The sequence below is a fragment of the Sciurus vulgaris genome (assembly GCF_902686455.1).
Source record: "Sciurus vulgaris genome assembly, chromosome: 1".
Taxonomy (NCBI): Eukaryota; Metazoa; Chordata; class Mammalia; order Rodentia; family Sciuridae; genus Sciurus; species Sciurus vulgaris.
In genome coordinates, this window is record NC_136461.1 from 192,379,755 (window position 1) to 192,395,310 (window position 15,556).

Below are 15,556 nucleotides of genomic sequence, written 5' to 3' on the forward strand. Positions count from 1 at the left end.
ACAAAACAAAACAAAAAACCGCAGGCTTTCACAGCAAGAACTTTGTGGGTAAAGGAAGGAAAGTCCCGGGAATTCATCCACAACCAGCATACACAGCTTTGAACCGGAACCCAGCTCAGATGTTGATATTTTCCTCCCTCGGCCCCGCCCCCAGCCACGAGGGCTCCAGCCACGCCCCCAAGCTGAAGTTCCTGGGGCCAGACTCGCCTAGCGCCTCGGCTAACTCACTGGGATTCCCTCCCTAGCCAATCGCATTAGAGAATTGGGAACTGCCCCGAACAAAGATGGCGGGGGAAGCCTCTGTGAGGGCAGACTGATCCCAACAGCAGGATCCGCGGCTGATAGCCCAGGCAGTGGTAGCGGCGTGGCCCGGACCATGGAGGAGGGCGGCAGCGCTGGCGGCGGTGGCAGCGACAGCAGCACTAGCGGGAGTGGTGGGGCGCAGCAAAGGGAGCTAGAGCGCATGGCTGAAGTCCTGGTCACCGGAGAGCAGTTACGGTAAGACCAGGGGCAGAGAGGGTGGGTGGGCTTGCTGTGGCACTGCCAAGCCCGTGCCAGCTGCAGTCCTGCGCGCACGAGCGCCGTGTCTTGGCTTGCAAGTCGCTTGCGGCGCTAGGACAGGTGCAGACGCGTGGATAGTCCACGCTGCGCCCCGCCTCGCTGCTGCAGCGGCTGGACTCTCGCTGCGCGAGGCTGTCGGGGCAGACACAGCGAGCGGGGGTGCGCGCTGCGCCCTAGCCTGGTTGCTGCAGCCCTGCGCCCGGGTGACTGGCCGCCACCCGCAACGCGCTCCCTGCTCCGAAGTATATGGGCGCTTCCAACGCTCCCTGCTAACAGCCTGCACCTTGTTCCTAAGAAAGCCAGAGTGGCGGTGTGGGGACCGAGCCAACCCCAACCCCTGTACTCCTAGATATCAGAAGCCAGTCCAATGACCGCTTCTATTGTTTTCCTTTTTGTTGTTGTTGGCAAGTCATACTTCACTCCTCATCTGTAAAATGAGGTCCACGCCTCCTTTTAAGGGTTGTTGTGGAAGTAAATAGAGAATCTTTCAGAAACCCTGAACCTATCTATCCCTTAATTGGCATATCATCAGTCATCATTTGAGTCCGCCAGGGGGCGTGGAGGTACCTTGTCCGGTGCCCTTTTGCTGTGCCAACTTTCTCAGAGCTCACGTTTTTGGGCCATGGACTCCATTGATCGCCCCAGGGCTGCAGCAAGAATTACAACTTGTTAGGTCTCACTACACCCAGAAACGAGCAGTGGTCCTCAGGGTCCCCCTGCTCTTTCCATCACTTCCTGTTCGTATATCTTGAGAATATGTTTGGGGATTGTAGTTATGGTCAGACTGGTTCTGCAGCTGCCCTTCGTGTGGTCATAAGTGAGTTTGCCAGGAAAAAATAATCCAGCTCTGCAGTGTTTCAGCCTCAGCTTGCACGTGGGCCCTGGTTCCTTCTAGGTGTTGGTTTGAATTTCCCAGCTCACTTTGGCTTGTAGGCGACTGTTACAGGACCTGATGGAGAATCTTGCAAAGATTCCTGAAGGTTTGGTATACTCCCAACTTGCAGCACTTTGAGGAAGTAAATATTGGAAGTCAGAATTCGTGTTAGAAAAGGCAAAATGCACATTTCTATTCTTGTTGATTCTTTTGAATGTTAAAGTTCAAGGGACTAAAAACTTGTTTTCCTTCAAGAATATTTTCTAACTAAAATTTGAAGTAAAACTCTTGAATTAATCTGAAACGCTTTTTGTTAATAGTTTAATTTCTCTGCTTTTCGTTACTATTTTGTCTTTTTAAAGTTTCTCTCTTGGACAAGGTTACTTGCTTTTTATTTGTTTTACAAATACTAGGTTGTGTAGTAACACTTCTTGTTCAGCAAGCATTTTGTCCTTCAGGGTACAGCTTAAATGCCCTTTCTTATGGGTCTCCAGAGCATTTGTACTCCCCTCTTTCCTAGCAGCAGATTTGAGGGTCATCCATGGGCAAGTGGGTGAAAAGATAGAAGCCTGTCACTCAGGAGTTAGAACTGAGTTTGAGTTTCTGCTCCACCGGTCTATCCAAGGGTCTTCCTTAGGTTTGTTTTGAGGAGGTCTTTAAACAGGATTGAATGCTGGTCATGTTAATCACTTAACTAGTGCAGGACCTTGGACAAGTTATTTGATTTGGAATGATGATAATAATGGAATTTACCTTGTAGTGTTGTTATGAAGACTTTAGTGCTTTGACCAGTGTCTGATATGTAAGCACTATATCAGCATTAGCTATTGTAGCTGTGACCTTGGACACATTCACTTCTCTGAGCCTCGGATTCCTCATCTGTAAAGCAGGAATGAAGATAAAAGTATTTCATGAGGTGATCCTGAGAATTTTCCCAGGCTTCCTGTAATATTGGTCTCTCTGTATCACCACCTGTAACTTCCAGTTACATAAAACCTGGCAGATAGGGTTGTTATGAGCATACAGTATAGACCCAGGCTGCCTGGGTTCTTATTCTGTCTCTACCATTTACTAGTTTTTGTGACTTTGGGACAATGTACCTAACCTCTCTTCTATAGAAAAGAGATTCTTTTTTTTAAAACCTTTAATATTTTAATTGATGTCACAAATTATTTATTCTTTTAAATCTTTTTTTAAATGCATGTCAGTAGGATGTATTTTGACAAACATATATGGAGTGCAACTTCCCATTCTTCTGGTTGTACATGATGTGGAATTACATTGGTTGTGTATTCATATATGAACATATACAAAAGAAGTATATGACAGATAGGAAATAAATAAAAAGAAACATATGAAAGATTCTTAATTTTAAACTTTCTTATTTTATTTGTACTGGCGATGGAACCCAGTACCCAGTGCTAGGAAAACACTCTACCACTGAGCTCTCTCCCAACCTTTTTTATTTTATTTTGAGATAGGGTCTTGATAAGTTGCCCAGGCTGACCTTGAACTTGTAATTCTTCTGCCTCAGTATCCCCAATAGCTGGGATTACAGGTGTGTACCATCATATCCAAGTTAGAAAGGGAAGTCTTGTGGTAGTCCTCTCTTTGGAGTTCTGAGAGGATGAAGTGAGATGCTACATATTAAAGTTTTAGTAAATATTAGCCATTTAATTTTACTTTGGAAAAGTCTAACCATTGTATTTGTTATTTCAGCCATTTTACTCTGTGACTACTGCATAGTAATTTCTTAATAAATGTTTGAATGAGTGTTGTATGTAATCCAATACACTTCTACTAGTACAGTGTAATATGATATTTAAAACTTAGGGATCCAAGTGGCTGTAAGCCTGGCTTCCTGATTACTGGAGGGGTGGAAGCTTGGTCATCCTTTCTGTTACTGTCACAGTGCGTTCTTTTGTCCCCAGCTGTCCTCTTAACTGTATAATTGTAGCCACTTTGTGATGATCAGGCCTCCGGCCTCTAACTGATTCACACACAGCCCTGGTTGACCTCTGCTTTCGCCTGCCTTTATACTGGTTCTGGTTGTCAGTGATGAGGTTGGGATGATGAGGAAAGAGGAAGCCAGCGATTGAGATGTGAGATAGAAAGTTGCGCTTCCAGGCCCAGCTCTGCTCACTTCTTTCTCCTTTCTCTTTATTTTTGTAGCTCCTTTACCTGGGGCAAGTCAATGAATCTTTGCAGCCCTTACACCCTTGCAGAATGGGAATACTGTCCTCCCACATGAGATTTGTAGTGTTGGATCAGATGGGTATGACATGGGAAGGCTCCCTGTAAAATAAGTTCATATACCAAGAAGAGTGTTGTTGTGAATCACATCTGCTCCAGATGTGAAACTGGGGGCTGCCTGCACATTGCTCACGCTTTTCTGCAGTTCATTGCATAAGAATAACACATCTAACATCTCCTGCCTCCTTTTCCATCTTGACTGCAGGACCCTTTTCCCAATTCTCTTTATAATTTTCCCTTGTCTTAAAAGACTTTACTTCTTTGTCCAATTATTTCCCTTGTTTTTGCATCTTAGGAATGCATTTGATGCCCCCTCCCCCTTACGTCATCATAAAAATGTCGAATAGTAACAAGTGTTGGTGAAAATGTGAAGAAATTTGAATTCTTATACATACTGTTGGTGGTGATGTAAAATGGAAAGACCACTTTGGAAAACAATGTGGTAGTTCCTCAAAGATGAAACTTAAAGACCCAGAAAGTCTATTCCTTGGAATATACTCAAGAGAAATGAAAGTATATGTCCACAGATATCCACAGCATTATTCATAAAAACAGAAACAGCTCAAACATTTATCAGCTGATGAACAAATAACAAAATATGGCCAATCCTTCAATGGAATATTATTCACCAACAAAAAGGCAAAATAATGCTGGGCATGGTGGCACACTCCTGTAATCCCAGCAGTTTGTGAGGCTGAGGGAGGAGAATAGATAGTTCAAAGCCAGCCTCAGCAACAGCAGGCACTAAGCAACTCAGTGAGACCCTGTCTCTAAATAAAATACAAAATAGTGCTGGGGATGTGGTTCTCATTGAGTGCGCCTGAGTTCAATCCCCAGTACCAAAAAAAAAAAAAAAGGCAAAATACTGATTCATGCTATAACATGGATGAACTCTGGAAGATCATCCATAAAAGAAGCCAGACCTAAAAGGACAAATATTGTATGTTTCTACTTCTGTGAAATGTCCAGAATTGGCAAATAAATAAAAAAGACAGAAAGTAGGGTGATTGCCCCTTTTTGGGCTGATGAAATTATCTAAACTTGATTTGTATGATGGTTGCATGACTCTAGATATACTTAAAACCACTACATGCTATACATTAAATGGGTGAATTGGTTGGTATGTGAATTATATTTCAGTAAGTCTGTTAAAAAATGCATTTGGATAAAACATTGGAATGGTAGAAGACAAAATATTAAAACTTTTTAGTTGCTTTATTATCCAAAGAACACAATGATTTTTTTTATCACTAATTAAATAACATAACATTATTACAATACCAGTGGGATATGTGTGTGTGTGTGTGTGTGTGTGTGTGTGTACATTTTAGTGGTGCATTACAATTATACTTAATAGTGGAATTTGTTATACTCTCGTAGATGTTCACAATGTAACAATATAACTTGGTTGATTTAACTCCTGATTATCTCCCCTTAGACTCCCCTCTTGGTGGGCCTGATATTTTACACATACATTATTCCAGTGTTTTGTTGATAATAGAACAGAAAAAAGGTACTAGTCAAGAAAATATTCTCAGAATGTTCCTTTTTTTTAACTTCCTTTTAAAAAATATTTTTAGTTGTAGATGGACACAATTCCTTTATTTATTTATTTTTATGTGGAGCTGAGGATCAAACCCAGCCCCTCACATGTGCTTGGCAAGCGCTCTGTCACTGAACAACCCCAGCCCCAGAGTGTTCCTAATTTTAAGATAATCAACCATATATAAATAATTTATATTAAATGTTTTAGGCTATGATTTTTCAAATCATTCATTATTTTTATGGGTTTTAGATGTAAATCTAGTATTTTGAAATTTAGTAATTCAATCATAACTACGACACTAATTGGGACATCCAAATTCCATCTCATGTTTCTTCCCTAGACTAATCCTGGGGGTACTTACAAAGAAAGATGTTGGTATAGAGCATTTAAAAACAAAGAAGTCTAAAAATATCAGTTTGTTCTTTTTGTAATAATGGTGGGAATGATTATCAAAACAATTACACTAGCCAGGAAGGGTGGTACACACCTGCGATCCCAGGTACTGGGTAGGCTGAGTCAGGAAGATCCCAAGTAAAAGGCCAGTCTGGGCAACTTAGGCAGGCCCTGTCTCTAAATAAAATAGTTTAAAGAGGGATGGGGATGTAGCTCAGTTGTAGAGGATCTCTGGATTCCATCTCCAGTATCACCAAGAGAAAAATGATAACACTTAGACGTTATTACCTGCCTAGGTCTCTTCTAAGTGCTTTATAAATGTTAATGCCTTAACTGTTCATAGCAACTCTCTGTAGTGAGTACTCCCATTACCCTCATTTTACAGATGAAAAAATGGAAGCACAGAGCATTTAAACTGGCTACAGGTCATTCAGCCAAAAAGTGGTGAGTTGAGAGTCCCTGCTCTTAAGGAGAATGCCAAACTGAGACTTAACAGTGTCTCCCACTAGTGACTTAGAGGGTTAAAGAAAATAGAACAATAAAATTTAAAGCAGAATCATGTGTATGAGACTGTCACATTATAGTGTGACAACTTTTGCAAACAAAAAAGTCGACAAATGGTTTTTCCATCCTGTTGGGGAAAATCTAATTTATTCCTAGAAGTGTTTATGTTTTGACAAGACAGGATTCTCATTTTCTTTACTAAATATTAAACTGTGTCTTTCTTGCCATGTGGTTTTGAAATTTTAATTTGGACTTCATTTATTCTGAATTTGTCACCATTTTAAAGGGAAGATAAACTGCAGTCAGTTCCCTGTTTTGCCATGGGTGAGCATGGAAGCGGGTGGAGAAGGGAATTAAGAGTGTAAGAGGAATGCTTAAGTAACAGGGAAAACATTTCTAGCATTTCACTTATTCTCTTCTATCTAGAGTAACTATTCTAATTACAACAATCTTATCCAGTCACGAAAGCCAGTTCCCTTAAAGCAATTTACTAGGCAATGAGTTTTAGCAACATTGTAGGAAATTGCATTTTTTTCAGAAGTTTTGCCCTAACAGACTGCTTTCCAAACTCTCCTTGCTATTGCTTTTTTCATAAAAAATATGTTCACTAATTATTGAATCGCTCTCCTGAATTTGCTTTGCAAATGTGAAGGCACTGTGCAGATAAAAGATAAAAAAACAAACAACAACCAAAAAGACAGCTGAGTCAATGACCAACGTGCAGTAAGTCAAATATAAGATAAGGAAATCAGAAAACACAGAACAGGAAAAGGAGAAATAATTTCTTAAAAAACATTTAACCTAATAAACTTTTCATGTTCTTTAGAACCCTAAGAATGTCTTAGTGTGTTGGTAGCCCTTATTGATGACCATCAGTCTGGAAGCTTAGCTCCACTGGACACTGTTACAGAAGGGAGTACAGGCAAGCTACCTCCCCAGCAGCTGCTACTGAAACCTAGGTACCCAGACATGGAGGTGATGTAGTTTTATTCTTTTATACAACAGAGAAGTCAGGAAATTACTGCCTATACAGATTTAAAAGTTGGCAGGGGCAGGGAATGGAAGCTAAGTGTAAAGAATGAAATTGCCTTTGGATCAGAGGCTTTTCCAGCATACAGACCCTTTTCCTGTGAATGTCTTTTCTGCTTCACAAATTGGATCTGAGAGCAGGGAGCACAGTTCTGGCAAATAGGAGGCTCTCAGTAAAGACTCCTTTCTTATGTGGAGGGACAGCATGTAAAAGTACTTTGTAACTTGCAAAAACATGTAAATAAAAGACACCTAGTAAATGCTCAATAAATGTGGAATTACACCCCTCAGCAGTTATTTTTGTGTATAACTTTTTAAAAATAACTTGCATGTTACTTGTTTATGAATGATATATGTGTGGTTGCTCTTTAAAAGGCCATTGCTGATGTTTAAATTATGACTTCTGTCAGTTTTGGAATCATGAAAATAAGTTAAATCCTGAAAATAAGTTAAATAAGAGGATGCCAGGTAAAGGAAGACCATTCTTCTCGCCTGTTATTTTTAGTACTCATTTGGATTATTTCCCTTTATTAGGCTGTGACTCTTAAATGGCAAGTGCCCTGAGTTCAGAGAAAGGAAACAACAATCCAGTCCCTATTTGTATGGAATGATCTTTTCTTTCTTTTTCTTTATTTCTTCCTTTCTTCCTTTCCTCCCTCCCTCCCTCCCTTCCTTCCTTCCTTTTTTTTTTCCAGTGTTGGTGACTGAACCCAGGGGGGCTCTTCCACTGAGCCACATCCTGAGCCCTTCTTATTATTATTATTTTTTGTTTTGAGACAGGGTCTCACTAAGTTGCCCAGTCTGGCTGGCTTCAAACTTGCAATTCTCCTGCCTCAACCTCCTGAGTTGAGTCACTAGGATTGTAGGTGTGGCTTACCATGACTGTCACCATCATACCTTTCTAGCAAAGAGAGGTAGCCACCAGATCTGAGATCCTTAACTAAACTTGGAAGGTTATGTCAGGGACTATTTTTGTGATTTAGTAGATACTTGGGGGCCACAGTGGAGATGAAGTGGGGGGGAGTTGGCTTAGTGGATCAGGCAGCATGCTTGCCAGCAGCTGTTCCCATGGCGATGCCAGCAGGAGCAACTTGCACTACTGTCAGAGGCACTGGCTGGAATGGTTTCATCCTTTGAAGTGTTCACAGCACTAACTTACTTAGGTCTGCACACAGAGTCACTTTTCTATATCTTTTATGCTTTGCTTTGTTTTGTTTTTGCTGTATTGGAAATTGAACCTAGGAGTGCTTTACCACTGAGTTACATACATCTCCAACCTTTTTTTTTTTTTTCCTTAATTTTTCATTTTGAGGCAGAGTCTAACCAAGTTGCCCATGCTGGCCTCAAACTTGACCTCAAACTCCTGCCTCAGCCTCCCTAATAGCTGGGATTGCAGATGTGCACCACTGCACCTGGCTGGCACTTTGCTTTATCTCTTAAAACATTTTAAAGATTAAATAGGGGGCTGGGGAGATAGCTCAGTCAGTGGAGTGCTTGCCTTGCAAGCACTTAAGGCCTGGGTTTGATCCCCAGCACCAAAAAAAAAAAAAAAAAAAAAAAAAAAGAGAGATTTAATAGGAAAAGCAAGATGGAGCCATGAGACACACCAGGGAGTGTGGACTAAGATACCCTTTTGTATCCCTAGTTTTGAGATACCAGCTGTTGCTGTGGTGCAGCAAAAGGGGATAAGTGCCAGGGCCTCCATCTTGGAGAAGCCCACAGCAGCTGCAGAGGTAGATAGCTCGAGCCGAGGAACACTCGGGTCTGTCCACCCATAGCACCCAGGCTGCTTGCTGATGGTTCGGTAGTTTGATTTGATTCTGTCTCCACACAGTCCTTGTACTGCAGATTTCAGATTCTGCTATTTCCCTAGACACTCTCTTTATTGAGCAAACTTAAATTCATGAAGGGGTGTGTACCACAGAGGAGTGGGAGTTTTAAGAGACAAAAGTCACATATTACACGAATCTCAGGTCTCATGCCCCAAATAACAAATTTAATATCTGGATATGCAATGAATATTGAGTTCATGGAGTAATTATTCAATACGATGCAATAAATAGAAAAACTCAGAAACATTGAAATGAGATCATTCCAAAAATCTAAGCATGGAGGAGTTGAAGATGCTCTCGGGCATTTGCGTCAAAGAAGGACATTGAGAAGAGAACTGTGCCTCTAGCACAAGGAAGGTGACTGCCATAGAAACTCTTGCAGGGCCAGGGGCTTAAGAGAAAAAAAGCACACAGTCCTTAAATGTAGGATGTGGGATGAACAAACAGCCTGCATTGTAGGAAACTAGACCAGAGGTGGGCTATCAGGTTCTGGACTGCCCTGACTCTGAAGCATTACTCTGACCTAACAAGCCTGCGGCAATAACTTGTTAAAGCACTTGATCTGGAAATTTGGGACAGAATCTTAAAGGTGATGGTAATCATCATAGAGAAGGGGCCTAAGGATGATAAGGAAGTGTCAGGTTGTGGTCCGTGCAATTATGTTTGCACTGTGTCCTTGAATCCTTACAATAATTCCGTTACTGCCTTTTTAAAATGGAAGGGATCATCACATGAACAATTTGCCCAAGGTCACATAGGTGGTAAGTATAGAACCTTGTTTGAGTTCCTTGGTTTTTAATCCAGACTTCTCAGAGTCCTTACAAGGTGTGAGCAACCATGGAAGTAACCCCCCAAAATATTAAGAAGTAAAGTCCTTGCTCCTGCCTTCAAGTCACAGTCTGAGATGGGCAGGCAGAGGGAAAAAGCATCATGAGAATTTAAGAAATAATTTTAAAGTACAATATATAGAGTCGTTTAAACAATGAAGGGCATTTTTTAGTTATGTAACATTAATTTCAGGTGAGGCTGGGTCAGAATTTCAGGTGTCAGCTGGGCATGGTGGTGCACACCTGTAATTCCAGCTGCTCTGGAGGCTGAGGCAGGAGGATTACAAGTTCAAAGCTGGCTTCAGCAACTCAGTAGACCCTGTCTCTAAATAAAATATTAATAAAAGGGCTGGGGATGTGGCTCAGTGGTTAAGTGTCTCTGGGTTTAATCCTCTGTACCAAAAAAAAAAAAAAAAAAAAAAGAAAGAAAGAAAAAAAGAAAGAGAGAGAGAGAGAGAATTCCAGATCTCTTTCTCTTCAATTCTTGATTCTCCTCTGGGCATTAGCTTTGTCTTGATGGAGACCTCTTTTATAATCAGGTGATGACCACTCAATCAAAGCTGAAGAAAGGACTGGTTGCCATCAACCACCAGCAAAAGTCTTCAGCTTTGATCTTTTTAGACCATCTTAAATCAGACCTGCCGGATCTTAAGGCAGAACAGTGTCCAGCATTGGTTGTCTCATGCCTCACCATCTGTAGTTTTGTGGCACGGAAGATGGTATTTCCTTAGAACAATCAGGATCCCCCTTGGGGACAGAGATGGGCTCATTCCCACTTGGTAGCTGTTGTACTTTGGAGAGGGTGTCAGTGAGTGTTGGGGCGATAGATAACTAAGACAGCTTCCTATGCAAAAGGTCATTTGGGCTCAATGATGAGGCACCAGAGGAGGGTATGACATTAATAAGAAAATTTAAGGAGAAATTTTTTTAAGATTGGGAGGGGAGGGAAGGAAGGCTTTTTTTTTGTTTGTTTGTTTTTTTTTTTTTTTTTGGGGTGCTGGGGATTGAACCCAGGACCTTGTGCTTGCAAGGCAATCACTCTACCGACTGAGCTATCTCCCCAGCCCCAGGAAGGAAGTTTATGCAGAGAAAAAGTGCTCAAGAAAAGCTTCAGAAAAGATTCAGGTGGGAAAGGTTGGGAGCGCTTGGCATGCATCTTGAACCTGACTGCTTTCAATATAGTTCCCTACGAAAGTCCTCCAAGAATGGTGGCCTATTTGTCATCCCTGTGTTTGCCCCCACCAATCCCTTATTTGGAAGACATGACCCTGTTGTTCAAAGTTTGCTCAGTAATAGAAGTCAAATTAAAACTTTAACACATGACTACAGTTGCAAATGGCTCAAGTTCAAATTGGAAGGAATGATTTCTGTACTACTTGAATTTTGATGTCTTTCCAAGAAACACCTCCACCCAGAGGGAGTCCCAGCCAAAGCTGTCTGTAAGTTATTTCTTTGTATAAGTAAAGCTGCTTGAAGAATAATTAAGATGAAGACTTTCTGGGAAAGTTGCAAAATGGTCTTTACTTATATAACTCAGCAGAGGAAAGAAAGGTCTTTCAGATCACACATGTCAATATATTTTTTTTCCTTACCTCTCTATAAATTAGAAATTGAAGGTACCTTTGATTACCATGGGGGGATTTTTTTTCTATTTTCAATAATATATAAGCTTATAAATTATCTACCATTGCATACATCATTATAATGGCATTACATTTGTAACTCTGGCCTTGACTTTGTACTTCATTTTACTGTAAACATAACTAAATATAAATAAAACTGGTTTTATTCTCAGTTAAAAATGTATGAGTTCATCTTTTATTTTTTAAAATGGGTAGCGTGTGCACAAACCTTGTATATTGAAGTACTGACAAGGAATAGTGGCATAAAAAGCATGATTTTTCTTTACTTGTGTCAACTGCAAAAGAGGGAAGCTCCAGTCAAGCCCACTGAGAAGCATGTGTGAGATCTGAAGCAGGGCTTTGAGCTGGCACATTTGTCTACACGTTCACCATTGGCTGACTTCACACTGGCCAGGGCTTTAAGCCTAGAAGAGCAGAGTCTGATTAGCGAGGACTTTATTGTAATTCACACTTGTGTCTTTCAAATGAAGGTGCAACAGCTAGGGCCAGAAATTACTTAGAAACCATTCTTCTTGTGCACCAGGACTTATTGATCCTTGTATTACACAGAACAAACAATCTGATTATTGACATGCTTAATTAACCAGAGGAGGTCACTTCAGTGATCTCCCTGTTAGTTCCATTTTAGGTGGTTATTTGCTGCTAGATCATTTCTTTTCCTAAAGGGGTACACAAAGAAGGAGAAGAAGTTGGTTTGCCTATTTGTCAGCAGTTCTGAAAGGATGCTTATTTAGGAAGGCTTTTGAAATCTGTCAGGATCGGGGGATTATCTGGACATTTTCAGTTATTCCATCTCATCCCTGTCCCATCCAGCTCATCCCTATCCCATCTGTATTCTCAGATTTCCTGGTTGGAGCCAGATCTCCTGGGAGTGCTGGGGGCAGGGGATCAGAAAGATCTCTTCTCCCGGAGTTCTTGAGATTCAGAACATCTCCCTGCCACCTGTAACTTGTAACATTGATTCTCCATGGATCCTCCAGCCTCTGCCAGAGAAAACACTTAGTGGTCAGGACTCAATCTCTTCCTAATGAGCTTCTAAATACATGGGCTGAGGGGCAGGCCCCATCACCATAGCAGTCATAGGTATGGACTTGTTATATATGTTGGGAAATCATTGCAATCTTTATTGGTGGCTTATGTGAAAGGAAATTTTACTACCACATTTATCTTAACTGTTCTTAAAAGATCATATAATAAAATAGTACAATTTGTTTTACTTACTAATTGAAAATGCTGTTATTAACAGAACAGCAAAAATTAGTTAATGAAGATGTCTGAGCATCCTGGGAATTGAGCCTTCATGGAGATTACAATGAGGTGTGTAAAACACTTATTTAAAACTACACTTGGATCTGTTCAGAGTCTTGTTCAGAGGTTAAATCTGAGAAATACAATTAATCACTTAAAACTACACACATCAGAATGCAGACCTTTATATGGTATTAGGTCGCATGGCTTTGAGACTCATGTCTGTCTTATCTGCTTGACCTGAAATGCCTTCCATAGTAGAAGGTTGTCCTAGTGAGAGTATGTGTTTTTCATAGGGCAGATTTTTTCTTCTGCAAGAGTCCTTATGTCCCATTTGATAAGTGTCCTGGATGAAGATCAAGGTGTTTGGGGGCCTGTTTTCGTTTTCTGTAGAGACTTCAGGAATGGGAGGTAAAAGCAAACAGAAGTTTTCTAAATCAGAAGGCCAAGTCTCATTGGCAAATTTTTTATTTTAGTGACTTAAAAGAATGAGTACTCTATCTGCTGTGAGCCTCCTGGTACCTCGTGCAGACTTTCACAAAGGGGCCTACAACATTTTTACCCCCTTGTGTGGAGAGGTGGGTGCAGGTAAATATATAATATTTTAATATTTTAATGGTACAGATTAAGAAATGATATTTTAGTCAACTTTTCATAAACAAAACACCTGACAAGAACAATGTAGAGGAGGAAAGTTTGTTTTGGGTCACACTTTCAGAGGTTTAGTCAGTGGTTGTCCAACTCCATTGCTCTGGGCCCCAGGTGGGGCAGGACATCATGGTAGAATGGTTGGCAGAGGAAAGAAGCTCAGGACATGGCGACCAGGAAGAAGAGGAAGAGAGAGAGAGAGATTCTCTCACCAGAAACAAAATACAAACCCCAAAGGCATGCCTCCAGTGACAAGTTTCCTCCAGCCACAACCTACCTGCCTGTAGTTGTCACCCAGTTATTCCATATCAGTGAGTTAATCCACAGATTAGGTTACACTCTCATAATCTAATCATATCACCACTGCACATTCTTGTTTTGCTCAAACTTTTGAGGGACAACTCATATATCCAAATCATAACAAATGCCTTTACTAGTAATCCACAAATACAGATGATGGTCAAGAAGGGACACCAGGTCCTCTACCCTCTTAATATTCTATAAAGAGCTAGGTATGAACTGAAAGCTGCCTGGCACACAGTATGTTTCTTTTCCACAGGAGGACCTCTATCTCTCTGGTACTCTGTCTTCCTGCAGTGCAAGAATGAGAACAACTGAATGACCTTATCTCTGGTGGACGTATATTGTGAACTCAGGCACTGAAAGGCCTGAACTGGGAAATGCTGGTGTACAGCACTTAGACATCTTGGGGGCTTGGTTGAAGTCACAGTCTTTTCTCCTGGGGAAAGGCCCTACTCCCAGTCCAGCAGCTCACTGCCTGACAGATCAAGCTGAGCTTCTGAGGTCACAGCCACAAATCCTGCCTGTCCCTCCAGACTGGCAGGTTTATGTACTATCCAAGGTGAGGTATGGCACCTCAGAATTCATTCTTATGTCCAACACTTGCTTGCTTAAAATCCAGGAAGAGGCATATCATTATTTCAATGTTACACTTGCATTTTTTACTTACTCTGATATTTTGATACAAATTTGATATTTTGCAAATGAGAGTGTTAGGCCAAAGGTTAAATTAGGTTATATCTTTTAACCTCTGACGGTTTTTAATTGCTTAACACTGAACTTTCATCTGTTTTCCTTCGGCCAAGATAAAAGGATAAATTATTCATTGGGTGGATTTGAAATTTTATTACTAGGCTATCAATTGCAATATTTGTTGGTTTGGTGTTTTTCTGATCTTTTTAGCTTTTTCAATAAATAATAATAGTCATCGTATAATGATAGCTAGTATTTATCGAGCCCATACTATGTGCCAAGTAGTACCATAAGCATTTCATGTGAATTATATCATTTGATCTTAGAGTAGGTAGCAGATCAGTTCCATTTGAGAGTTGGGGATGCAGAAGCTTAGAGGTTATCCTAGGTCACTAGGTGAGCCATTGGGAGCTGGAATTGTAATTCACAGCCTTTCTTCAAAAGTTAAGCTCTTTGAGGGTTTGGAACACAACTGGGCTCAGCCTTAAGGCATGTTGGTCAGAAATGGAGCATGTGGCCATTGTGGACATGGAGCCTGAGCCTTTGAAATTTGACTAATCTCTGAATATTTGTCTGTACTGGGCAAAAATTAAACTTACATATATGATAATTATGCCAGCTACATATATGAAAATAATCCCATTTGTTCATTGAGAATTAAAAAATATTTAAAAGCTCTAAAAGCTTAGGTTAGTTGTATGAATAATCATTTTTCTCTACACTACTATGTATGCCTGGTTACCAGCTAACTTACCATTGAGTATGTATATTCACTTCTGTATGTTTTACTTGGAGTTACCATTATGCATTATTGATTAAAAATATTAGTAGAATGTTTTCCCTGATAAGTGGAGAATGATATATAATGGGGGCTGGGGGGGGGGTGGGGAGTGAGAGAAGAATGGGGGAGCTTTAGATTATGTAGAAGGAAATGAGAGAGAGGGGATATGAAAAATGGTGGAATGAGACAGACATCATTACCCTATGTACACGTATGATTACACGAATGGTATGAATCTACATCGTGTACAACCATAGAAACGAAATGATGTACCCCATTTGTGTACAATGAATCAAAATGCAGTCTGTAAAAAATTAAAAGCTAAATAAAAAAAATCGTAGTTGTGAATATGGATCTATTAGTCATTTTTTAGGCTCTAGAAGAAAACTTATCTCTGTTCTTTTGTGTGACATTTAACCCTAGG

General features: G+C 40.6%; 1 protein-coding gene across 2 annotated transcripts in view; it reads left to right on the forward strand.

The window, feature by feature from the left end:
• Window positions 1-235: 235 nt before the first annotated feature.
• The window catches only part of DEPTOR (DEP domain containing MTOR interacting protein), a 140,265-nt gene continuing 124,944 nt past the window's right edge, over window positions 236-15,556 (forward strand). The window contains exon 1 of one of the 2 annotated variants that reach the window (XM_079141724.1): window positions 236-498. In XM_079141724.1, the coding sequence (XP_078997850.1) occupies window positions 377-498 (122 nt within the window). In that variant the 5' untranslated portion in view covers window positions 236-376. The remainder of the gene's footprint in view (window positions 499-15,556) is intronic. The other variant, XM_079141723.1, reaches the window with a different exon arrangement.